The sequence below is a fragment of the Citrus sinensis genome, chromosome 8 (assembly GCF_022201045.2).
Source record: "Citrus sinensis cultivar Valencia sweet orange chromosome 8, DVS_A1.0, whole genome shotgun sequence".
NCBI classification, from domain to species: domain Eukaryota; kingdom Viridiplantae; phylum Streptophyta; class Magnoliopsida; order Sapindales; family Rutaceae; genus Citrus; species Citrus sinensis.
In genome coordinates, this window is record NC_068563.1 from 27,283,370 (window position 1) to 27,310,709 (window position 27,340).

At 33.7% G+C, this 27,340-nt stretch overlaps 2 protein-coding genes across 3 annotated transcripts; both read left to right on the forward strand.

Moving 5' to 3' along the window:
• Positions 1–859: 859 nt before the first annotated feature.
• On the forward strand, positions 860–4,057 carry LOC102631299 (protein CNGC15b-like). Its single transcript, XM_006488579.3, has 6 exons — positions 860–1,482; positions 1,575–1,787; positions 1,896–2,209; positions 2,315–2,426; positions 2,602–2,838; positions 3,166–4,057. The coding sequence occupies exons 1-6, from the start codon at positions 895–897 to the stop codon at positions 3,823–3,825; spliced, it is 2,124 nt and encodes a 707-aa protein (XP_006488642.1). The 5' UTR covers positions 860–894; the 3' UTR covers positions 3,826–4,057.
• Positions 4,058–9,335: 5,278 nt separating this feature from the next.
• LOC102621236 (protein CNGC15b-like) lies at positions 9,336–13,412 on the forward strand. 2 transcript variants are annotated; one of them, XM_025102431.2, is made up of 8 exons: positions 9,336–9,764; positions 10,157–10,213; positions 10,329–10,866; positions 10,944–11,156; positions 11,386–11,681; positions 11,828–11,939; positions 12,150–12,386; positions 12,501–13,412. In XM_025102431.2, exons 2-8 carry the CDS (start codon positions 10,185–10,187, stop codon positions 13,167–13,169), a joined length of 2,094 nt encoding a protein of 697 aa, XP_024958199.1. In that variant the 5' UTR covers positions 9,336–9,764; positions 10,157–10,184; the 3' UTR covers positions 13,170–13,412. The 2 variants fall into 2 exon arrangements, with proteins under 2 accessions (XP_024958199.1, XP_024958198.1); XM_025102430.2 differs by having other exon boundaries at positions 9,336–9,684.
• Positions 13,413–27,340: the final 13,928 nt, after the last annotated feature.

The following is a 27,340-nucleotide window of genomic DNA, read 5'->3' on the forward strand; positions in this document are numbered from 1 at the left end:
AATTCCATGACTAAAATTGCAACGTTGAAACGAAAGTATAAGACAAATTTATCTTTTTTCCTTTTTAGAAAAACATGTGTTACTTTTCCATGAGCATGCATCTATCTAACGTAGTTAAAATGTAAAGCTCTTAGAGTATATTTGCAAAAATGTGAACAAATCCGCATTTAATTACTTGATCTTGTTTTAATTCTGAACCTGGATTTCTTTAATAAATGTAATGTACCTATTTTTTTTTTTGTTTATGAGATAATATTAATAAATGTACTTTAAAAGCAAGGATATGCACTCTTTCATATGGGATTTTCTTCTGATCTTAAAGTATTACAAATCAATGAAGGAATTCGAAAAGGAAAGAAACAGAGGAGATCAAAACAAAAGTAATGCATAACTTGTTACAGCTTTAGCTGTGACAGAGAGTCCGTAAGTCCTCGGTTTCTCTCCTTTTTCTCTTTTCTATAACAGAACTTGTGTGCCTTTTCAGTTAAGAAACTTAACATCTTCATATGAATATAGGCATATTTAATTCGATTTTAATAACCAAAAAAAAAACAAGACTTAAAGAGTTCATGGGCATATGAAAATATCTGTTCAACTATCAGTTAAGTGAAGAAAACTATTGATCACTCACATGTTCTGTTCTTACAACTCCTAAAACTTTTGGCCTTACAAGAAGGCATGGTCTCTAAAAGGGAACATGTTCAGACTCACTCTATATATAAACTTTCACTTCTACTCACATGGCTCTCAGTGAAAGAAGCCATTAAAGTCCCTTCTCGTTCTTCATTTTATTTATAGATATTGAGACATCTAACCCACAATGCTTGGCTTTTGGTAAAGCAAGATGTGTAAGGTCATTGGTCACTTCCATGTTTTGGTATATAACATTAAGTGATGTATGTCTACAAGCTTCTTCCTTTTTGCTTTTGTAGAGTTCAGGATGATCTTGAAGAAAGTGGAACTGATAAGATAATGCAGAAGCAAAGAGGTGAAATGGTTCAAATGCCTAAACCACAAAGCTCCAAGAAAGCAAGTGAGGCTTCCATTGAGAACAAAGGAAAATCTTTGAAAGCTAAAGTACGTGGCAGAGTATTTTCTGAGGACTATGAGAAGGTGAAGAAGCACATAATACTTTATCCTAACGGCAAAACCATTCGCCTATGGAGCAAGATATTCTTAGTAGCATGTTTAGTTTCTGTGTTTTTGGATCCTTTGTTTTTCTACTTGCCAATCGTAAGACGGGAAGAAATGTGCATAGATAATGGAGTAAGAACTCTTGAAACTACACTTACCATCATCAGAATTTTAGCTGATGTATTTTATGTGATTCAAATTTTTGTTTGTTTTCGTACTGCTTATGTTGCACCTTCTTCTCGAGTTTTCGGGAGAGGAGAGTTTGTTGTAGAACCTTCAAAGATTGCATCAAGGTGCCTACAAAGAGGGTTCTGGCTAGACTTCATTGCCGCATTGCCTCTACCTCAAGTAAGTCATCAAAATTTTTTACAATATGACGGTACTTAATGTTTTAGTGAGTGAAAAGTAATGTATTTAATGAATGTATCTTTCAATTACAGGTCTTAATATGGGTTGTTGTACCCAATCTTGAGATTCCAGCAGTTACAATGACAGTTAGCATTCTTCGGATTCTCATCCTATTTCAGTACCTCCCAAGAGTTTTTCTTATATTTCCTCTCACATCAAAGATCGTTGAGGCCACCGGCGTTGTGACACAAAAAGCATGGGCAGCAGCTGCATACAACCTTCTGCTTTACATGTTAGCTAGCCATGTCTGTACTTAAGAGTCATTTTTTAATTATATCAAGCATTGAGATGGTTTGTTCAATAAGCTGAATAACTACAATTTTTTTCTTTTTATTTCCCTTCTTCTAATGAAGGTTTCAGGAGCTTGCTGGTATCTGCTATCAGTTGAGAGACAAGAAGCTTGCTGGAGAAGTGCTTGCAACCTTGAGAAGCCACTCTGTGAGCTAGGATTCTTTGACTGCCGCAGGCTTGAAGACCCTCAAAGGATTAATTGGTTCAAATCAAGCAATGTTTCAAACATATGCCAGGACGGCTATAATGGACCTGATATCAATATTGGTTTCTATCAGTTTGGTATTTATACTGATGCTGCCTTAAACAATGTTACTGGCTCCTCAATCCTCAACAAATACTTCTACTGTTTCTGGTGGGGCTTAAGGAACCTGAGGTAAGTTTTAAAGTGCATCTCAATAATCTCCGATTCACTAGTACTAGGTATATCATTTCTGAAGAAATCAAATGATGCCAGTCTCTTTATCTTCAATGAGTGCAGCTCCTTGGGACAAAATCTTGCAACAAGCACTTACATTGGTGAAATACTTTTCACCATCGTTATTGCAACTCTAGGACTGGTTCTTTTTTCATTGCTCATTGGGAATATGCAAGTAAGTCCTTCAAATGATGTCTTCTAATGTCTGATTAATCAACATCTTCAGTACTATTCAGAAGGAGTTATAGAATTAGCACACGCTTGCTTTATTGTTGGCAAAGTTGTTTACAGGGTCGTTGCTGTAATTTTCCATTTACTTGAATTATAAGTCATTAACATTTTACTTCCAGAGATACCTGCAATCTACAACCATTAGAATGGAAGAATGGAGGATCAAGAGGACTGATACAGAACAATGGATGCATCACAGGCAGCTGCCTCCAGAACTGAGGCATTCAGTTAGGAAATTCGATCAATACAAGTGGGTGGCCACTAGAGGAGTTGATGAAGAAGCCATTCTCCATGAACTTCCATTTGATTTACGGAGAGAAATCAAGCGCCACCTTTGCCTCAACCTAGTCAGACGGGTAAGTTCTTTGATCTTATATCATTTTTTATTTATAAAATTCTTATGGGTGTTTGCATATTCTTTTCTAGATTTTAACCCCTTAAAAATTTAGTTTATCGGATTCACTGCCGAGTTAAATTTTTACTTAGCAATGAATTAATGATCCAGATTTATTTTTTATTTTTATCTTTCTCAATCTTTTCCCTAACAATCATTGACTCCCTTACCCTAAAATTTACCTTCAAAACTTTCAGCCCCTTCGGATTTTCAACCCTCGCTCCGCTCCTGACAGTAGGAAGATATATTATGATGCTGAAAAGTTACCCATTTTAACAATAATTTCCAGGTTCCATTGTTCCATCAAATGGATGAAACAATACTAGACGTAATATGCGAGAGGCTAAAACCTGTGTTAGGAACCAAAGGCATGTTCCTTGTGCGGGAAGGTGATCCTGTGCAACAAATGCTGTTCATAGTCCGAGGACAACTGGATTCCTACACCACAAATGGTGGCCATTTTGGATTCTTCAACTCAAGCCGGATTGGCCCTGGTGATTTCTGCGGCGAGGAGTTGCTGACGTGGGCCCTCGACCCGCGGCCAACTGTCATTCTTCCATCATCTACACGCTCTGTCAAGGCTATAACTGAAGTAGAGGCATTTACACTTACTGCTGAGGACTTGACATTTGTAGCTTCACAGTTTAGGAGACTGCATAGCAAGCAACTTAGGCACAAGTTCAGGCATCATTCACATCATTGGAGAACGTGGGCAGCATGTTTTATTCAAGCTGCGTGGCGCAGGCATAAGAACTTGAAAGAAACAGCTAAATTGAAGAGTGGATCAGAGCCCGGACAGCCATCAGGTACTGGTTCATTTTGGGACCACTATGCTGAGAGTTTGATTGCTAGAACTAGTAGTGGAAGTTTCAAGCAAGCTGCTGGCCCAAGTTCGGATGTTGTGTACTCATCATTGCAAAAGCTTGGAGAGCCTGGCTTTAAGGAGTGAAGTAAAAAGCCTCCTACAAGATTGAACGAGTAATGATTTAGTGGATGACATTACTGATGTCACAATGAGCGACACTGTCACGTGGCGCTATCTAATTAATTCATAATTTTAATATTTTTTGTAAAAAATTATATAATTATACTATATATTCACTTGTTCATCATATAATGGACGAGATTGCTCTTTTGATTATTTATGAAATTAGCCATGTGTAATATGTTTAAAATTTTAACACCATTGAGTTTTATGATAAATGTTAAGAGCACCAATGAAACAGTTTTACTTTCGGACTTCTGTTTTCCCGTACTATATTTTCTGGCTGGCTCAAAAGTTCAGTGGCCCGTTGGCCTTTGCTTGAAAAAGAGAGGGAGAAAGCCTTTCAGAGTGGAGCTTTTGACACCCCTCTAAAATTCTTATTGCACCCCTTTGAAATTTATTTTCTTAAAATACCTTAGTTTTATTGATAAAATACAAACCCATATATTAAATTAATCATCTTCCCATATTATTTTCCTCTAAAAAAATATTTATTTTAAGTTTTTATTTTTAAAATACATACAAATTATAATATCTTAAGTTATTTTCTTTTATTATATAATTTCTATCGTCATGACTCTAAACTTATATAATTAAAAAAATTAATTAGGGTGTAAACTTTTTCAAAATTTTTAATTTATTTAATTGTTTAATTGAATTCCCCCTGTAAAATAAGAAATGAATTAAATCTTGTTTAGTTATTTAGGCATTCTCAATTAAAAAAGGAGTTTTATGAGATATTTTCAGGGATATCAAAAGGTCTACTCAACCGTTAATCAGTAGGCTTGAACTTGATTTTGATCTTCTACAATTATGGGTTCACTTGAGCTTAAACATTAGGGTGGTGATCGGTGATACTATTCCCTGCATTTTGTGTAATAATATTAAAATACAAAAAGCATTAGTAATCTACACACGCACACACACGTATATTCGTACAGCTTTTTCATTCCTTTGTATCTCTAGTAATGGTAATGTGTGTGTGCGTGTGTGTATAATTCTACAAAACAAACTTTCACCCATCTTCTCCGTTCGTTGATTTTGAATTTCTTAATTACAGTGATGAGTAATTATTTAGTTTTGAGCTATTTGAATTACTAATTTGTAATAGAAATTGCTACGGCGACCATGAATTAATCATCCACGTTTTGGGTTAAGGGGAGCTTGAAAAGTCCGTAGTAAATAATAATGTGTAAATGGGCACAAGCCGAAACAATCCATGTATAGGGTTGTTTAATAATGGAGAAGGGTGATTGATGCCCGACGTCAGCACATTATAATTTATAATCCACGTTTTGTTCATTTCTCATTATTGAACCTTGACCTAGTTTTGTCAAAAACATCATCCACTTTCCAAGCAAAGCGTTGTCAAACCTTCAAGTAGGATTCCCTTTCTTTCAACCATTGAAAAAATATTGGGACGAACTAAAATCTTGGACATTTCAATTATTAATATCTAACGGATTTTTTTTAAAAAAATTTATATGAATTCATGAAGTTTAAAAAATATATATATAACCATATATATTTGTCTCATTCATAAAATCATATACATTTGTTTCCTTATCACGAAATTACTTTGAAATACATTCAGCTTCTTTACTCATTTTTTTATTACAGAGGAAGATTCCAATTTCCTAATTATATCACTAATCTCTTTATTGTTTTCATAATACCTAATAGCCCTATAATACTATAATTTTACAGCATTGCTCTTATTTTTAAATATAGTTTTATTCTTATTTATTATATATTAAATAAATCATATAAATTGATATTAAAATAAAAATTTAAATACAGAAATAAGAAACATAGGTTTTTGCTATGAGCAAAAAATTATTTTTCTTATAATTTTTGTTATTTTAATACATATTTTATATTTACAAAATCAAATATCCAACAAATGATCTATTTATCCTTTCTTTCCTTTAATTTTTTTTTATGTTAAGACGATTATTAAATTTATAAAGACATTAAAGAAATAAATAATACATATCCATTTCAATAGGGGAACCGGCAGCAATCTCCCTTTTCGAAATTTTCTTTTCGTGATTTTCTGTAGTTTTCCATCATTCAGATATTATATTACGTTTACGTGTGGGTCACAAAATGCATGCATGTGACGTGAGCAACAGACCTGTGATCATCTTCTTGGGGTCGTCGGGGGGTCCCTCACACATGAATCCAGTCTGTTTTAATGAACAAATTAATGCTCTTGATTAATGCTCACACAAGCCTTGTCCAGTGCTTTTAATTAATTCAAACCATAGGTACACTCCTACCATAACTCATGATTTTTTTTTTTTTTTTTTCCCCACTTTGGAATTGTTACAATGATAAATCTATGAATCTATTGCCAGAAAGTTTAAATTTTTACGTTTATACCACATCCCAATGATCTACAAAGAATAATTCAGAAATGATCTGCGCTATGTGTGTGTGTATATATATATATATATATATGCACACTCTCTGGCTAATATTTAAGAAGTTATTAATCTATGATTGGCCATAAATTAATCTAAACGTCTCTTATGGATTTGTTGCTTGTTTTCATTACTATTTAGAGATTAAAAATAAAGAATGGTCTCGTGCATACACTTCTTCCTCGTCACTTGTTCGGGATTAGGCAGCAAGGCATTAATAGTAGCAAGCTGGTTGCAAAGCGAGATCTCGCTGGCCGGTCGGATTAGATATCTATAATAGCTAATACATCACAAAATTTTCAAAGTAATCCTCGTGATTATGATATTTACGATGATGGCTTTCAACAAAGCACTCAGAACTTTTCAAATTAAGGATCCAATTAGGAAAAAGAAAAGAAGATTAATTGGATTGTGTAAAGCAAAAGACTCGCACCGTCACAGGACAAGAAGACAATAGTTAGGTTGCGGAGACTGACCGTTTTGCATCTAATTAGCCCGTGCTTGTGAATTGAAGAATATGGTGACCATTAATTTGTTTTTATCCTCCCTTTTTCCAATTTACAACAATCCATTCAATGAAATAATGGGTTTGTGTATGGCGTTAACAAGTTTTGTTCTACTGAAATAGGGACGTGTGTTTATGGAGGTTGGGTCTTTGTTATGAAATAAAAATTGTAATACAAATTAATTATTGTGACAATTATTATTATGATTTTAATTTGGCAGAGAGTTTTTTTTTTTTTTCAAATCTAGAATATATGCGTGCCTCCTGCGAAATCATATATATTGTTATTTAAAATTTTGAATTGGATAATCTGATTAAGTGTTATTCTATGCATTTTGGCGAAGCATTTTCAATTATTTCCACTCGGTTCTCCAAATTAAACAACTAAATGATTTTGTCAATTGGGTCCAAAAAAGAGCTAAGTTCCATATGTGTGTGTGCGTGCGCATGATATATGCCCAATGAACATATAATATCATGCTTTTTCATGCCTGAAAAGGAACATCTCTATCATTTTCCAGCTACTAATTAACGTAATCTTGTACTAAACGAATCCTTATCCACCTTCCATCACCCCCATGAGGCTGCCACGAGAAACTATGAAGATGCTTTCACAAGGATCAATTTATGTAAGCACTTCTTACAAGGCAGATATTTTTTAAACCATTGCCAACAATCAAAAGCTCTCTCTAGATAAGATCACCTCCCCAAACTCAACAATTTTATATATACTATTTCAGAAAAAATTAAAAAAAAAAACTGAAAATTTCTTTCGGCCTTATTAGCAGCAGATCCCAAGTGAGAACACCAGGTGCATTAGTGCAAATATCATTGCTTCCAAGCTGTCATGGGATTTTCTTCAAAGCAAAAGTCAATGGAGTTCGGTGGTGACAGCTACTCACGTTTTAACTAAAATAATTTCATAATGCAGAATGCTGTGGAAATAATAAAAAGTCAAAAAGTGTCGCCATTAAAGCTAGCTTAGCTTGTTCATTTTTCAGTAGGATGAGGAAATAGAGAAAGAGAGCGAGCAACGTGTCATTAAAAGAACCAATAGGTGCTTGTTCTGTTCTGTTTACTCGACTCTCACGTGACTGATTGAAGAATATAGAAAGGATTGTATTTTTAATGGTTTACTTTTAATTTGTTTACCCCAAATTGATGTTCATCTACTTTTGCTAGTTATTGGAAGAACGCCAGCTTCATAATCATACGGTTGGTTGTTGTGAGGAATTTTTCTTTCCTATTTTAATCATATCATGATTGCAATGTGACTATGTATAAGGAATCGCCTTCGATGTCGATCAACTTTTCAAATTTTTTTAAATTTTTAATTAAGATAATACTTGCCATATATCATGTCAAAAGTGCATCATAATAAAAATGAAATTATTATTTTTATATATTAAACTATTTAGTATTCCAATATCACATTGAACCCTAATTAATATATATTCGAGCTGAGTAGGATCAGTAGGGTGGTAAAACTCTCCCAATGGATATATAACACAGTTGAATTCACAAGACTCAAACCAATGATGTTGATTAAATTAGAACAACTTCATACTAGCTGATCTACGCGCTTGTTGGTTTAAAAAAATAATATTTAGCTAATTAAACTCCACATAACATCTCTTTCAAATTTGGTGTAGGTAAGGATTGGATTTCCACTAGTGACAAAAAATTGATAGATTTCCCAGTTATTAATTGAGGTGAAGTTCTCTCTCAAGGAAATAATTTTTTTTTTTTGGAGATAAATACTGGTCTCGATAAATTAGCCGCTATACTCATTATCTTTGGGTAAATTAAGATGATCGAGACAAATTTTCAATTGTAATGTAAATAGATTGTATTGTCATATTTTTAAGTAGAAAAACTAGACCCATATTTTATAGAAGTAACAATATTTTTTTCTCAAATTACATTCATATTTTTTAACAATACAATGATTGATTCAATGTTATTATACTTATGCATTTGAAACTGATTTTCAATTTGTAGGAGCTAATTAGTACAATTAATACAATCTCTTGTGTTGAAAACACAGACTAAATCCTAGTCACATGGGTGGGGAAGAAATTAAATTATCTTCAGCCTAAAAATTAAAAAATTTTAATTTTCAATTTGCATTTATGTTATTTAAAATTTCCCTTTTTTTTGGATTTGTTTCCCAATAGAGAACCCCTCTTTAAAGTTAAAAATGGGATAATTCACACAACAATCTAATAAAATTTCAGCACAACAGTTTCTAAAGATTTTGTTACAATTATTACTAGATAATTTTTCCCCTAATCACATTAAATTTAAGGCTTCTTAGTTAATCCGTAAAGAAAAAACACACACACACAGGGCCATCAGCTCCGTGCACCATCATCGGTTGCAGGCACACGTAGCCAAAAGATTCCATAGGCATGCACCGTATCTAATGCAGTCAACTCCTCGGATCTTTACAAATAAAACAAGTGAATAAATCATTAAGACATCAAAAGTACAGTCCATGGACACTGCATTAAACAATAACAGAAACTGAAGCATCTTCTTCTCTCTTCTGTTTATACGTACCTTCTCTTCTTTTCTTTTTGATACACTCATTTGGTCCTGTCTTTATGTCTTTATTTATAGTCCCATAAATTATTCAATATTTTTTTCCTTCTACAAATTGATCATCAACAATAATTAAAACCCCTTAATTATTTAATTCTTTTTGCTGTCTTTTTCACAAAATATATTCTGAGTCTCTTAGACCGAGTCTCGTACATATTTTATATGACTGCAATTCGCAAAACTCATCATTATTTTTTAGGCGGGTTTCACAAGGAGTCTCATCACATCCTAACAATGGAAACTTTTCATTGAACTCGCATTGCAACTTCCCATTTCAGTTTCGTTTGTGCAAGCAAGTCCTGATCAAATGTTATTTCTTAGTCTTTGATTATAAGAAAAGATAACAAGATTTTGAGATTCTGGGTTAGGTCTGTAATGTTGATTACGTGTGATGTGATATAATAATGATGCTTTATAGTCTTTACACATTTCTTCTTCAGCTGATATCTTGACTTTAAAAAACGTATTAACCTCTGATGCAGATTTAAAGTAGTATTTATAGTAATTAGTCACAACTCACATGTTTGACCTGTCCTTTTTCTCCTGAAAAGGTGGGATGCTCTATTGTTCTTTATACAAAGCTTCATGTACAAGTTGAGCTTTCTTTTTCTGTTCACAAGATTCCTGATGAAAGCAGCCATTGGTGGAATTTTTTTTTTTGAAGTTTTTGTGGCTCTACTGCTAAAGAGCTCTTGCCTAGTCAATTTTACTTGATTTTGTGGTGCACTATATAGAACCCTTTTGCCTGTTTGTACTGCAGATCAAATCGTTTCGTTTGAAGCAGCATCATGGGTTACAATAATTCAAGATCTGTCAGGTTAGTTAGTCCCTTCAGTATTCTTCTAAGTTTTTGTTATGTTCAGTTTAGAAAATTAAAAAAAAAAAATGTTATGCGTAGTAACAAATTTAATATTTTGCATACAAATTTTCAGATTTCAAGATGATCTTGAATTATCAGAAAAGTCCCCTGCAATGAATGGAGACGGTGTGATTAAGTTCAAATACAAGTTTGATGGGAAGCAAGTACCCGAGAAGGAGGTATCCGGGAAGCCTGTAAAATCCTTGAAAGCTAAAGTACTGTCAAGAGTCTTCTCTGAGGATTATGAGAGAGTAAAGAAGAAGATATTGGATCCTCGAGGGCCAGCAATTCGTCGATGGAATAAGATCTTTTTAGTAGCATGTTTAGTTTCTTTGTTTGTGGATCCTCTGTTCTTTTACTTGCCGGTAGTTAGACATGAAGTGTGCATAGATATCGGGATTCCCTTGGAAGTGATTCTCACTATTATAAGAACACTGGGTGATGCCTTTTACATAATTCAGATATACATTAGATTTCGTACAGCTTATGTAGCGCCTTCTTCTCGTGTTTTTGGGAGAGGTGAGCTTGTTATAGATCCTTCAAAAATTGCATCAAGGTACCTGAAGAAGGGCTTCTGGATTGACTTCGTTGCTGCCTTGCCCCTTCCTCAGGTTTGTCACAAGAACTCTATATTGCCTTTAAGATGTTAATTTATGGGGCTTAATTCTTTTCCTTACTTAAATTTCAGGTTTTGATTTGGTTCATTATCCCCAATCTTAGGGGCTCGACAATGAGAAACACGAAAAATGTCCTTCGTTTCATCATCATTTTTCAGTACCTTCCCAGACTCTTTCTTATATTCCCACTCTCACAACAAATTATTAATGCCACTGGTGTTGTGACAGAAACTGCTTGGGCAGGGGCTGCTTATAACCTTGTACTCTTCATGTTGGCAAGCCATGTAAGTATCAAGAAATTCATATTAATCGAATTGTTAAGTGAACGGAGGATTAGATTTCAAAGAATGCTAATGTCTGTTACATACTATGGTTGTTAGATGGGTAAAAGGAAGGAGAAAATTTAAGAAATTGTTGCGAAAACTTAGCATAGTAAATTGATAGTAATAAGATGTTGCAATCTGCAGTTGATTACTGATAACTCCATCCTGGTTACTTTCTTCTTTGAAATAGGTTTTAGGAGCTTGTTGGTACCTTCTTTCAATTGAACGGCAAGAAGCATGCTGGAGAAGTGTCTGCAATAGTGAGAAGCCATCATGTCAATATGGATATTTTGATTGCCACAAGGTTGAAGATCCTAATAGGGAGTCCTGGTTCAAGTTCAGCAACATCACAAGCCTTTGTGATCCGAACAACGTAAGCTCCTACAAGTTTGGTATTTATGCTGATGCAGTTACATTTGATGTCACAACAGCACCTTTCTTCAACAAGTACTTTTACTGTCTCTGGTGGGGCTTGAAGAATCTGAGGTAAGGTTAAATCTTTCTTTTTCTTGCCAGTCAATTGAGCATAATGTTGTTTATCACAAGCTTAATAGATATAGTACACAATATCGATCATTCCCAATGGAATGCCTAATATAGATTCTAATGTTCTGTTTCACCAATAAGTGCAGTTCTCTAGGACAAAATCTTGCCACAAGCACTTACGTTGGAGAAATAATTTTTGCCATCATTATTGCAACTCTCGGATTAGTTCTCTTTGCATTGCTCATTGGGAATATGCAAGTAAGCATTTCTCACAATGCCTTCGAATCTATCATTTCTTTTGCAGTCATTAATGGTTGAACATGTCACTTCAGAGAAGTTGAATGCAGCATGTATGGAATATGTCTTGAAACAAAAAGCTCGAGATAATATCCCAATCATTTTCATTGCTATGGTTTGACTATGTTATTTCAACCAGTATATAATTCTGGTTGTGCATTTCACTCGCAGACTTACCTCCAGTCGACAACTATCAGATTAGAAGAATGGAGAATCAAGAGAACCGATACAGAACAATGGATGCATCACAGGCAGCTACCTCCAGAATTAAGGCAATCTGTTAGAAAATATGATCAGTACAAATGGGTAGCCACTAGAGGTGTTGATGAAGAAGTTCTTCTAAAAGGGCTTCCCACGGATCTCAGGAGAGACATTAAGCGCCATATCTGTCTTGATCTTGTCCGACGAGTAAGCCAATGCTTCATTTTCACTATGATACATGTCCTAACCCAGTTGTAGAATTTGATGTCGATGGAGTGACAATGCCAGCATGATATAATAATTACGTAATATGGTGAACAGGTTCCATTGTTTGATCAAATGGATGAAAGAATGCTTGATGCAATATGTGAGAGGCTTAAGCCTGCCTTGTGCACTGAAGGCACGTTTCTTGTACGTGAAGGTGACCCCGTCAATGAAATGCTATTCATAATCCGAGGGCACCTAGATTCTTACACCACTAATGGTGGCCGCACTGGATTCTTCAATTCGTGCCGTATTGGCCCAGGTGATTTCTGTGGCGAGGAACTGCTGACATGGGCTTTAGACCCTCGCCCAAGTGTCATTCTTCCATCATCTACTCGTACAGTCAAATCCATATCCGAAGTTGAGGCTTTTGCTTTACGAGCAGATGACTTGAAGTTTGTAGCATCACAATTTCGAAGATTGCATAGTAAGCAACTTAGACACAAGTTCAGATTCTACTCACACCAATGGAGAACATGGGCTGCGTGCTTCATTCAAGCAGCTTGGCGCCGGTATAAAAAACGAAAAGAAGCAGCTGAACTAAGGGCTAAAGAGAACATTCCTGCTGAGCCTGATTCTCCCCAGCCTCCTTCAGGCTTATCAATTTATGCAGCTAGATTGAGTGCTAGCACTAGAAGGGCCAATAAACATTCCAGGTCTGATTCTGGTGTCGTCACCACATTGCAGAAACCGGCAGAGCCAGATTTTTCTGTAGATGAAGAATGAATGTTAACACACAAATTGAGATGGGGTTTGTGATTCATTTGTTCATTGATATACATTTGAAGTCATAACTGGCAAATATTTTTGGCTTGTAACATGCATCTTTGTTCTTTTTATTAGAAATGATGCATATAGTAGCTGAAAAAATGCAAAGAAAATAGTTACGACAATGTATTGTGGAAAAATTAAAATCATACATTGCATGTTATCAAAATGTGAAGTCAATCACAGCAAATTTCAACTGCATATGCTTCTGCCTACGCCAATATGTGAGACATTGGAGTAGAATGGATAAACAACGAGAGCTAGGCATTGTTTGCTTTTTTGGGCTTGCAATGCCCTGAATATTCGCTGGAGTGGAGCTATTCAACTCTCACCTTTTATCTCATCAAATAATTGCAGACTTTGTCAAAAAAATAAATAAATGTATATATATATATAAATGTTCTAGTCATGAATTTTAAAATGCGGGAAAGTGCAGAAAAACTTTAAAACCGCATGGTTTTAAAGGCTTAAAATTGTAAGTCTTTAAAGTTATGCTGTTTTAAAAATTTTTCAAACTTTTCCGTATTTTAAAATTCATGACCAGAAAACTACTATATATATATATATATATATATATATATTAGCAAATGGAGTCTGATAGGATTAGTAACCGGGGCTGAATTGCTCTGCTAGGTATTCACTGGCTAGCAAGCCCACCAACATTTATAAAGCCCACGAAGTTGCAACCCAAGCTTCACTTTCATGGGCCACCTGGGCAAAGTAGCGGGGGTTACCACCCCTGCCAGTATTTAGCGGTGAGAAGTCTCGTAAACGACTCCCCCAATCTTAGCGGGGTAGAGATTTAACTGTATGGTAGCTTCAGATTTTCAGATGATGCTATTACAGAGTTAATTTACAAAATTTGAGTAGATTTCTAATTTTATATATCGGTAAATTATAAATAAGGTAACACTTGGCAGAACAATATCACTTTCATGCGGACCAAAATGCTCCAAAAGAGGTTAAAGGTGCACGCGATTTGTTCAAATGTTATGTCATTTGCAAAAGCGTGTAGGGGATACAGGAACATGAAGTTTGATCGGCTAAAAACGGTGCCTCAGGAAACTCGACTAAACACGATGAGCTACGCCATGCAGAAGCAGAAAGTCAAGAAGCTTTAACAAAAGCTATACTTATGATTAATTAGCAGTTACTAACAATTTGGACCATTGTGAACATACAAACTTGTAAAAGTGATTTTATTAGGGAAAAAAAAACCAAAAATATAAGAAATAAAAAGTGATTCTTGCATAGCTTTTGGAGCGTAATCTTTGACCGGGTGCCGTTGATTAAAGACAAGAAAATTGTCGTTATGCTAATTCAACTAATTAAACTTCTAACATTGTTCTCCTTTTGGTGATCAATTTTAGGGAGATTAAAGCACAAGCAATTGCTTTTGCATACACCATGTGAAAGCAGCAATTTCTTTTCCAAGCAAATTCGGTGAAAAGCAAAATGAGGAATTCAAAGGGTTTAATTACTAATTAATCTGTAATACTAATTGGTAGGATGTATACAAAATAGAACGCACTATACATGACATGTGTGAAACACCAACTTGTATTAAAGAAAAGCAAAGTACAAGTTTTCTTCATAATTTATTCTTTTTAGGGTTTGTAATTTTACGTGTTGTAGTTAGTAATTATACATGCAATTGGGGCCATAGACACATTGATGGCATGAAACATAAAATTCTCTCTAAAAGAGGAACAATATAAGTAAAAGAGAAACAAAATTTGGCCTTGGAAACTTTATGAGAGTCCCACATTCATGCTTTCACCATAACATTGCACTTGTCGAAGTGTCATAAGCCATTCTTTTTGGGGTGGGCTCAGTCATTGTTTGTGGATCCATTTTGACTAATGGCCTCTTTGGGTTGTTTTGATTTGAAGTAGTCTTGAAAATAGTAAGTATAGTTTTTGCGTTAAAAGTGAGAGTTAGAACAACCCTTTCAACTGAATTTTCAAAGTGAAAAAGAAACAAAAGGAGGAAACAATCATATAAAAGAAGTTTAAGTACTCTTGAATTTATGTACCTTACGGGTCGTTTTGGTTGTCTTTAATTAGTTATTATTAATTAGCATTGGATAAGACACTTGAATTGAGTTAAGAAAGCCAAATTCAATGGAACAAATCTCTCAACACCTTCAATTATGTCATTGACCACTGACAATTAGTTGCCCAACAAAGAGGGAAGAATTAAAAAGAAAAAGGTAGAATGAGATTAATGAGTGGTTGATGACCTAATCCCCTATAATCAAGAAATTATGTCTCCCTAATAATCCAAAACTTAACTGTAATACCCTTTTGAAAATTTTCTTACGAGAAAATTGATTGAAGCATTATCATATTATCGACTAGATTTTAAGGAAAAAAAAAAGGAAAAAGATAGTAATATTTCTTAAATTACCTCAAAATTTGGCAAGCTCAAGTGGCCAACCCATAAACATTTTCATTTTTTGTTCCACAAAATAATTTTAGCCTCAAATTGGAATGCTGAGTTCTGAAACAACTAACTATATGCAAACCATTAACTTTTCAAAAATGCTTATGTAATCCACATGAAGTTAGTGACTCAAAAATACCTTTAATTTAGTTGCATAGTACGTAGGATTGCACTTTGTAAATTTAGTCATTGAAACATTCAAAAACTTGCCACCCTTTTGTCAAAGACATAATCAAGTTCTTTTAGCCTATCATGCAGAGCCATAAAAATGGAAATTTTTGACACTAAAGATGATGATAATAATTAGTTTAGATGGGTGTGGCCCTTAATACAGAATTTTGAACAAGATGATTGGACATTGCAACTATAATTATCCTTTCTTAATTGCTATGTCACGATATTTCCCTGGAAGAATAACAAAAATCAAATTCCAAATGCTCTCTTCAATCTCATCATGATGATCAAGCCCCACACTGGCTCATGCTGTCATGTGATAAATATAAGAAAGTCCAATATCAAAGTTGATAATTTAAGGGCATAATCATGGTGATTAGTTGCACATTTTTCTTTTGTACTTAGACTTGTAAGCTTAATTTGTTAGAAACTAGTTGGACTAGGGTGCTAAACCACTTCTGTTTATTTGTATGAAAAATAGTTCGAATCTCTCTTACACCTCAATGGAGTGAAATTTCCTCTCAAATATTTAAAAGTACATTCAATTTATTCGAGACCTAATGTCAGATTATATTATAACAGAATCGATCTAGAGAGTCTTGTCAATTTTTTTGCAATATACTGAATAAGAAGAAAAAGAAAAAGAAAACTTTATATTTCAACGTTGAACTTTCTTTTTCATGGCTTCTTTGGATCATTCTTAATATCTTTTTACTTGTCATAAGATTTCAAAATTTCTCTTTCTCCTTCTCGGTAATCAAACCACCTAATATATTCAAACGTCAAAATATAATCATGGTCATGGAGGTAACAATAATCATTCATGTGAGGACCAAGAACCATTAAAATGGATTTGTTAATTCTCACTTATCATCTATATAACAATATGATATATTATAAACCCATTGTCATAAGAAGCCTCGAGTCGGCCACCAACCAATTAATGCATGTGAGCATGATGGAGGTCTTTCATTTTCTTCCACGCAGAGGGGTTTAGGTTTATTTTATTTACTAGATTGTTAAATTATCATCAACAAAGAAGATAATGATGGCAAATGATTTTGATGAGGGTATATTCTCATAATTTAGATTCAAATGAGACATTTTAGTCAAGGGTAGTTGCAATTATATTACGGATTATTCAATTTGAATGAGACCAAGGAAGCAGGAGACAAGTCTTTCAAGGTTTAGGGGAGCAAAAGCACTTATTATCTCATGTTCTTGTGTCCAATCTCTCTTCTTTAAAATATGCGAAAGGTTGAATTAAGCAATTCAAAACAAGGAAAGCAGTAGAATTAGATCAATAGTCTGCAATAATGATTGAATCAATAAGAAATTTAATCACATAGAGTTAAAAGCTTAATCAACTTAGTCAACATATCGATCGGTCACAAAGAAAGAAAAATATTTTTTAAAAATAAAGAAAGACTAGAAGGTTTAATCACATGATTAATGTGATTAATTGACTGCTTTTACCTTTTTTCTACTTTGTCACTCCATACGGACTGTGTGCAGATTTCTCTATAACTCTACATTTACGATAATTTTTCCTTCACCCACATCTAGATATGTCGCAAATTTAGTTACTTGATTTTTTGTTCGTTATAATGAAAAGTATTCCGAGATCAAACTCCAAGATAGATTTGTCAATGTATCAATTAATAAAGGCATAGTGCTAGCCGACCCTGTTAGGGATGATTAGTTGAAACAGCTGAAGTGTTCCCACAGGACTTTGGGGTCGTCATGAGGATAAGATTAGATGAATTAATTATCAGATACAGCAGCAAAAGGTTATTATTAGTAACCTTTATTGTTCTCTTTAGCTTCATGCAAAATAACTTTAAACTTACCTGCCTCTCGTGAAGGCTAGTAGTTCAAATTACCAAATAGATAATGCTAACAATTTGTCAGTAGCTGGATTCACATGTAACATGTATCAGATGAATTAACGACAAGCAACTATATTATTCAAAGAAAGGGTTTTGCATTGTTTTGATGTTGAAATAGAAGAAAGTGACATGACGTGAGAAAATAACGTGACATTCATTCTTTTTGTGGACACTGGACAAATTAGAAGTCGGTGGTGAATTTGTATTTTAGATTTTTTTTTAAAAAAAACAACTTTTGTTTGTCAAAAGTTGAAAACCACTAGACCTTCTTGGTTAATTTAATGCTTCAAATTCCTTTTGAGCCATTGTTGACTCTTCTCTTTGTGTAACTATTCCAATTATCATTATTGTAAGATTGCATGTGAAGAAAATGTTGAATGCTTAATGCAATGATGGGTTTATACGTGAATAATTATGTGTTTTGAATTGTCATATAAAATTAAATTTATTTAAAAATGATTTATTAAGTTTTTTCTGATAATTTGATTTTTTATATATCTGATAGGTGGTGGGTTTTTAATGTGTAAAGATTTAAGGTAATTTTATTTTATGATGAATTAAAATATGAATACCTAAAGATAATAGAAAAGTTTTCTATATAAGTGGTTATAGTTCCTGTATTACATGTAACTTTCTATTTTTTTTTTTTTTTGACATCCTATCATCATAGAGTTCAGGGAGAAAATTAAAGGATTTTCTAGGAAACATGTTGATTTAAAAGTCAAACCACTCAGCTCAAGAGAGTAATCTGTCATAGAGATTCTAGTACGCTTTCCATATTTGATTATTGATTTTTGGTGATATACACAATATGATTATTCCTGAGATATATAATTATGCTGCTATTTTCAATGAAAAAACTTACTAAGACAATCTAAATCAAGTTTCTCTAGCCAGTGAGTCTTTATCCCAGTGGTGAACCTCAACTTTCACAGTTAAGTATGATTGTGAGGGTAGGGGTTCGAGTTTTCATGGATTCAAACTCCCTCAATTAAGCATTATGCATGATTGTGTGGAGTTATTTGCAAGTCTTTCTCCCTTGCGAAATACGAGTGGAGTGGAGACGTCCCTCGTTTGTGAAGGTTATTTGTCTGGACAAGTACTTCATAACATTTAATATAATATTGTAGGTCTCAGTTATCTGTCTTATTGTAAATATCATTGTACTGTCTACTATAATAGCAGTTGTAAATATCTAATGTAATTCAGTAGATCTGATGTAATTCAGTAATCTGATGTGTAATCAATATTAAAAAAAAAAATCAAATTTCTCTTATGTGACAATGAGATTTCTACCTCACAAATATTAGAGTAAAATAGAGATAAGATAATTATCTCTAGTCAATTCAAATATTATAGTAAAATAAAGAGAAGATAATTATCTCTAGTCAATAAATTGTGGGGGTAGAAGAGTCCTAGCATTTGTTAGTACTCGAGCAGGTGCCTCTAAACGTTTAATGGCATAGATTACCAATGGCCTCCTAGCCCATTGGCAGCTTAATTAACTAAGTTAAAAATTCTAATGAATTACCCTTAGTTTAGTCTAAGTTTTATCAAGGGACTATTTGTTTTTTGACTTAATAGCTTAATTCACTTAATTTCAATTAGTTAAGTTATTAAATCTGTTTGTTTTTTCAACTTAATGAAAATTTAGTCACTAAGTTATTAAGTCAATTTTTTTAGCATTTTACTTAATCTAAAATGTCTTAATGATATTATTAGAAAATATTCTCTAAAATTTCTCTATCTAATTAATTAATTTTCATCCTTACCTAAATAAAATTTAATAATTAACATTATTTTTTTTGAAGAATAATTAACATTATTACCCATTTCTATAACTTGTAATAATATAGTGGTAGACTTTTTTATCTTTTTATTTTCTTCAAATTAGTATTAGTTATCTTCATAATTTTTTATGAATATTTTTCATATAAAACATCATAAACTATAATAAAATTCATTAACATATACTAATTTAGAATATAAATGGTTGTATTCAATTGAACATGATTTATTTTATAATAATATATGATCTTATTTAAGCTCTTTGAGATGTTTACTATTTGTTTAGTATTATAATTTATAGGGATATTATCAATTTACTATCAAAGTTTTACTGACATATCATGTCAGTACCAAGGTTTACCGAAAAGTGCATTTGACTACCAAAGGTTTGCGCGGTTATCATTTTACTACGAATCCGTTAACAACGTTAAAAAATTGTTGATGTGTTGCTAATGTAATAAGGGCATAAAAGCCATTTCCGGATATAAGGGCATTAAAGACATTTTGAGTTGAAGCAAAACGCAGCGTTTTGACAGAATATTTAAGCTAAACCCCCTATCTCATTCTAAAACCTCCGTCTCCGATCTATCTCCCTGGCAGCTGAGTGACAGCCAACTCCACTAGTGAGTTGTTGACTCTGCCTTTTTATTCACTTATTGTTCATTAATTTTTCATTAATTAAATTGTTATTGTTTTTTTTTGTGAATAATACTTGAATTTCATAGATTATAATAATAATTTTGTAGCATAATTTTTTGTTAATGTGTTCTTTGTCGTTGTCCATGGTACTGACATTATAATTTTGTTAATTTTGTTAATTTTTTGTTAATTCTGTTATTGTTGGAGATCTAGCTTTGAGAATTTTTCCTTATTTATTGTGGATCTTGTTACCAGTATAAGAATTTATGTTATTGTTTGCTTTTTATAATTAAGTTGTGAATTGTGTTATGTTCATATTACTAGAATTACCGTTACCAATTTTTGTTCACTGGTTGCTTTTTGCAGATCATGTTCCCAGTATAACTACATATAATCTACAAAGGCAAGAATCATTGTAAAGGGTTGATTGAACCAAATGAATGTAGTCTGCTGTAACTGAAGAATGAGGTGGTAAAGATTACAAGTGAAGACGGGTTAACCACTCCTGAAAGTGTGCAATTACTTGTCACCAGCCCAAGGAATAATGTGGAAGTTATTGTAGATACTGATGCAATGTTGTGGATTATGTTCACGGCACATGACACATTACAAGTGCCAGTATTTAAAGTTAGTGTGTTGCCAACCCTACGTCCTGATTTAGAACTTGGTGGGGTGATACAATCCCTGCTACATGCCTTAGGAGTTCAGCTATCTGCAGAGCAAGTTGCATAGGTAAATGAAAGTGTAAATGAACCGTTATCTAGGCCTAGAGGCATTTATGGGCCACAAACAAACCTTGCTGAGAATGTTGGGTGTAAGACTGATGCTGATGAAGATGAATCACCTTCCAAGAGTGAAGGCAGAGATGTTAGGAATGAGAATGTTCAGTAGAATGTTGATGACAACGACGATGATGATTGGTTGTCAGATTTTGAGAAGGAATTTGCTGCTGATGGTAGTCGTATAAATCACTAAAACATAGCTGAGAATGCAAGAGTTATGGATGATGGGGGATCTAGCTCTGACGATGAATCAATTAATGCATATCCTCAATTTTTTACGAATACATCTGACTCAAATTTTGATTTGGGCACTACTCAATTGAAAGATTATATTGAAGTACATATGTATAAGCCAAGGCATGATGGTAAACATAGGCTGACGTTAGGAGACGTGTTTGATGATGTTGACCACTTTAGGAAGGTGTTGGGTAAAGTGATGGTGGATAAAAGCTTTGAAATTACAAAGGTGTACAATGACCGTAGGAGATTTTACGGTAAATGCAAGACTGATGGCTGTCCATAGTATGTAGTGGGAGGTAAAATTAGGGGTAAGGGTGGATTTGTAATTAAAGAGTTGCAGAATAAGCATAATTGCAAACAGACCGAAATGTCAGTGAATATGACCAGCAAATGGATAATAGAGAAAATAAAGAGCAAAGTGGATCCCCATGTGAAGATTTTTGTTCTTCACGAGTTTATGCAAGAGACATTTGGTGTGAGGATAGGGAATTTGAAGCTGTATAGAGCTAGAGAGAGGGCAAAGACAGACATTCATGGAGACTATGCAAGGGGCTATGAGGATCTCTTTCAATATGCTGCAGTGATTCTGAAGTATGATCCAGGTGCAATTTGCAAAGTACTTTGCGATGCAGTAACTAGGCCAGAAAAAGTGTTATTTCAGAGATTTTTTATAGCATTTCCAGCCCAAAGAAAGGCGCTTCATAATGGTTGTAGGCCATACATTGGGTTAGACGGATGTCATTTGAAATCAAAGTATAGTGGAGTTCTATTAATTGTTGTAAATATGAATGCTAATAATGGAATGGTTCCCTTAGCAATAGCAGTGTGTGAGATAGAGAACACTGAAACTTGAACATGGTTTTTAGAAATTCTGCATTCGTATTTCGATAATGGATCAGATCATATTACCTTTTACAGCGATAGGCAAAAGGGTTTGTTGGGAGCAATTAGGAATACATGGCCGACTGCATTTCCTAGGCCATGTGCTAGACATATATATTCTAACTTCTCTAAAGATCATCATGGAGTTACTTTGAGGAATCTATTTTGGAGAGCTGTCAATAGCACTAATAAGTTTAACCATGCAGCTGCAATGGAAAAGTTGAAAAAAGAGAAGTTAGAGGCATGGCAGTGGTTGGAGAGAGAACTTGGTGGGTTTACTTGGCCAAGATATGAGTATGACAATAATTGCAAAGTAGATCGCACAAGTAATAACACTTCGGAGTGCTTCAACAGCTGGATCTTACCCCATAGAAAGAAGCCTTGCCTGACTATGCTTGAAGAAATCCGATGCATGTTTATGACACTATTCACATAAAGAATAAAAGAAGCACAATCTTGGTCCAATATTCCACCTCGAGTGAAAAATGAATTAGATGATGCTTATGAGACCGAAAGCAAGATGACTGCAATGGCTTCTGGTGATCTTCACTTTCAGGTATAAATCTAAAATATTTTTGTTTTCAAATATATTTTTATATAGTTGAACTGTGAGTATATCGAGTTTAGAGTAAAACACATATTTATAATTGCTTGAAATTACAATCTAAATTCACTTGTAGTAGAAAAAGAGTTATATGTATAATATATGTTTTTTTTTTTAAATTCTATTGCTCTCAGGTTAAAGACAAGAGTTATTATCTAGCGAGGAGGTTCATCGTTGATCTGGTGAGCAGGTCCTGCGACTGTGGTCATCGGGAACTATCCGGACTCCTCTATGCTCATGTTATGGCTGCAATTAGTCATGCAAGACACACAACAAAAGAGTACCTGCCAAAATACTTCACGAAACAAGCATATTTGAACACTTAGTCTGTGATGTTTAAACCAATTCCTGATAAGGTTACTTGGGACCTGTGTGATAGACCAAAACTTTCTCCGCCTGAGATTACTAAGAAGATTGGAAGGCCGAAGAAGTCAAAGAAGAGGGCAGCCACTGAGCCAGTGAAAAAAAACAGATCATTCTATGTATGCTGCTCTTTTTGGGATGAACCACGATGTCCGAAAGTGCGCATTGAGGCCATCAATAGCAAACAAATAAGAGCTCAGAATCAGGTATCAATGTATTACTTTTTTAATTATTTTTGTGTATACCGAGCTTAATTCTTTATTAATTTTTGTTGAATATGTAATTTTAAATAGGGTCTTAGTGGGCCCGGAGAAAGTTCTAATGCAGGAACCACTTCGAAGAGAAGAAAAAGAATGGTAAATGTTGGTTTGAATATGGAATAATTTTTAGTTTGTTGTAGTTTTGCATAATTTTTTTTTATGTTTATATATTTCAATTTAAATAGGCTGTGAGTAGTCCAGACGAGAGGTTTACGCATAGCAAGGGAAAAGGAGGTAACAGGGGTCGAGGTAGCAGAGTAAGAGGAGGTGACAGAGGAAGAGGAATGGCAACTAGAGGTAGGGGTCGAGGTAGTAGAGCAAGAAGAGGTACTGTGGTGTTTTTTGATATTGTTATAATTTTCCGAATGCTTCATAGATACTGAAGTTATATATATATATTTGTGCAGGCCGATATGAAGCTGACAATCTTTCTCCAAATCCAACTCAAGGCTCACAAGCTTCACAGATCATAGATGGTTAGCAAAGTGTTATTGTTAGGATATTATGTATCTGAAATGCACAAACTGTCACTAGTGCATTAGGCTGCTGTGGTGTTTTTTTAAATGCACAAATTATTATTAGTGTATTAGGCTGTTGTGGTGTTTGTTGATTGCACAAACTATTATTAGTGCATTAGGCTGCTGTGGTGTTTTTTGAATTCACAAACTGATAGTTCTGCGAATAGGCATTTCAAGCACAAACTCTTATTTTCACCATTGATAATGGAAGTACTTTAGATTACTTTTGACTTTGCTTACATATTAAATTACTTCTATTACATTACTTTCTCATAAATAAAGCTATCAAGAGGCCATAAATAAAAACTATGACCAATTTTAGCTTCGCTTCAATGCATCGTAGTCTTTCATTCATCTTCAGTATATCTTCATTTAGGTTCAAGTCATAACTAGATGTGCTGTTACGCATTTCTAAATCTTCTTTTGCTGCCTATTGCCAAAAATTACACTTTTTATACCTGCATATCTAAAATAATTTGTTATGATTTTCCGACGTAGTAGATACCATAGCACATGCATGTACTCCACAGTTGCAATATTTAGGATTGCAGGTTACTTCTGCAGGTTTCTTAGCTCGACCCCTAAAACTAATGCTTGTGTGGCTACTGGAGGCCATTGTTCTTTTTGAATTTATATGTGTGAAGGGTGAAAAATTGTTTGGTTTTGACTGAAGATAGGAAAGAGATGGATATTGTGTTTTCAATGAATTCAAGTATTTGTTGTGCCTTATTCTTGTTGTTTTTGTATGACAAAAGTGTTTAAATTTCAGTACTTTTGGTGTGAGGTTGCTAGTGTTTAGTCTGAGGTTGCAGATATTTACTATGGGGTTGCTGGTGTGTTTCAGAATTGCAGGTGTTTAGTATCAGGCTACTGTTGATATAGGGTTGAAATGAGGCCACTGGTGTGTTTGAAATAGGGTTGTTAGTGTTTAAGTGAGGTTGCTAGTGTGTTTGAAATAAGATTGTTGTTGCTGAGATGGGGTTGTTAGTATTCAAGTGAGGTTGCTGGGGTGTTTCAAACGGGTTTGTTAGTGTGTTTATAAGGCTACTGTGTTGATTATGACTGTGAGGCTGCTGGTGTTGATGAAATGGTTTGCTAATATGTTTGTAAGCCTATAAATTCTAGCTTTTATAAGCCAAGAAAATAGTTGTTTTTGGTTCTAACGGCTATTTTCTTGGGCATTTCTTGTAATTTTTGCTTCTGTTGTTTCTTTCTTTTCAAAGGGTAAAATTGTTTTTACGTTCCTGGGGGCAGAATCGTCTTTTAACATTATTTCCGTTGAGCACTAACGTTTTATTAATGGATTGGTAGTAAAATGATAACCGCGCAAACCTTTGGTAGTAAAATGCACTTTTCGGCAAACCTTGATACTGACATGATATGTCAATAAAACTTTGGTAGTAAATTGATAATATCCCTAATTTATAATGACACAAATATAGAAGTGCTAGTTTCCAAATTCTTTTAAGTTAAAAAGACAAACAACTAAATATTTGTTTTTAGCAATTCAGACTAAAGAAAACCAAATATATCATCCAGATTCAAAACTTTAGTTCTATTCAGATTCAGACTAATTCAAGTTTATTTAGATTTCAGATAAAAAAACAAACGCCACCTAAATTTTTCTTGTTGCTAGTAGTTTGTAATATTTTCTTTTTCTCATTTTTATTTTCAAATAAAATGAGGTAAGGACTTATGATTAAATTAGAATGACGGTTGCAAAACTAGGATTATAGTGCGTTGTAGGCCCTAGTATAAAAACAACAATATTAGGAGGGTTGTAACATTAAAATAAAAAAAAGGTTAGAATTCTTTGTCAGATAAGCATATTAACCTTTAATTTTGACGTGTGCGTATTGTTGTCATACCCAGTCAAAATATTTTATCTTATTATTATTATATTTTATATTTCACTCAGAATGAAAATTTAGATTAGAAGAGAATCTTGGTCCAACTTTAAAAAAAATTCAAATAAATTCGTAGATAATATCCCTTCTCAATTCTTCTTTGATGAAAGAATAATAAATTGATTCCTTTAATTTGTTATTATTATTATTATTTTTAAAGAGAATCGATATTAAGTAATTGGGCCTTTAACTGCCGACCAAATTCAACAAGGCATGCAAGGCACCCAAATTTTTTGGAGAATTTACAGGCATGAATCTGTACCTTTTGACTGCTTTATAGGTACATACATTTTCGGTCTTTGATCTTCTTTTATTATCATTAATTTTCACTTGTGAATTTTTTGAGGCATCAGAATTTGAACACATCACTATATGATGGTTTCTAGCGTTTTAAAACTATGTAATAAAAGTCAAGAAAGCAACATGTACATGCATGATTCCAGGTGCGCTTTCAAATGACGGTGGGAGAAAAGCCAAAAGCTTTTGTGAAAAATGTAATGAAACCACGACTTGGTTGATCCACACAAATCAAAAAGCACTTCTAGACAGACCCTTTTGGCAAGAATATTCCAATGAACTTATGAACTTATTGTGCGTATATAATTATATAAAATTTAAGGGATACATATTCATATTTTGCCCTACAAGAAAAGCAAAGCTAGCTAGAAGTTTGAAGAAATTTTCAGAAGTGTTATTTTTTTTAAGGGTGTCTGCTGTGTGAAGGAAAGTTCATTAAGTTTTTGTCCGGTTCGGTGAACCATCTTAATTAATTATTCTCTAGCTACAACTGTAAATATCATGAAGTGGATTCGGGAGGCTAAGGCCAATAGATGTGATGAGAATTTTAGTGGTAATGTGACTCTTATTAAAGTGTGAAAGTGATGTGCATTTTATACATAATCTGAACATATAAAAACCAAACAAGATTTGTATGTGTATGTCAAGACAATTTGACAATGGTCCTTGTCAATGCCCCCATTCTCAGGTTTTATAAAAAACACACAAACTTCCCCTACTACGAGAGAAGGCGTCGAACTTAACGTGGGTGTGCCTTTTTGTCTCAATATTCTAGCATATTCGTGGTGCTTCTATGTGTGTACCAGCTTAGTTTTAATCTTATATAAACTATTCTATTAATGAAATTCAAGGTAAATTTCGATTGAATATGTGCAACCAACCTCTGACAGTAAAACATATTGATCAAGTTAATTTTAATAATTGGGCGATTCTATATAGTAATCTAGCAAATTGAATTCAAGATACTTGAGTTTACAACTTTCTTCAAGTTCATGTTTCATGGTTGACGGGTTAAATACATGCATAAGAAAAAAAAAAAGCCCTGTCCCTTGTAGAAGCATATTTCCACGCCATGTTCAGCCGATTTTTGGGTTGTACTATTAGTATATGTATTTTAACTCCAAATAGATCCCGTATTATAATTTATATGTAGATTGTAAAACTACAATAAACCCCCCCCAAAAAAAAAGTGGTTATTGTTAAAATAATATTATGTTGCAGTAGATAACATTATATTACTCAAATTTGCATTTTATAAATTTGTTAAGTTAGAAATTTTCTCGCATCCATGCATATAGAAATGCTATCATTTGAACTAACCCATCTTGTAATTACCTGTTA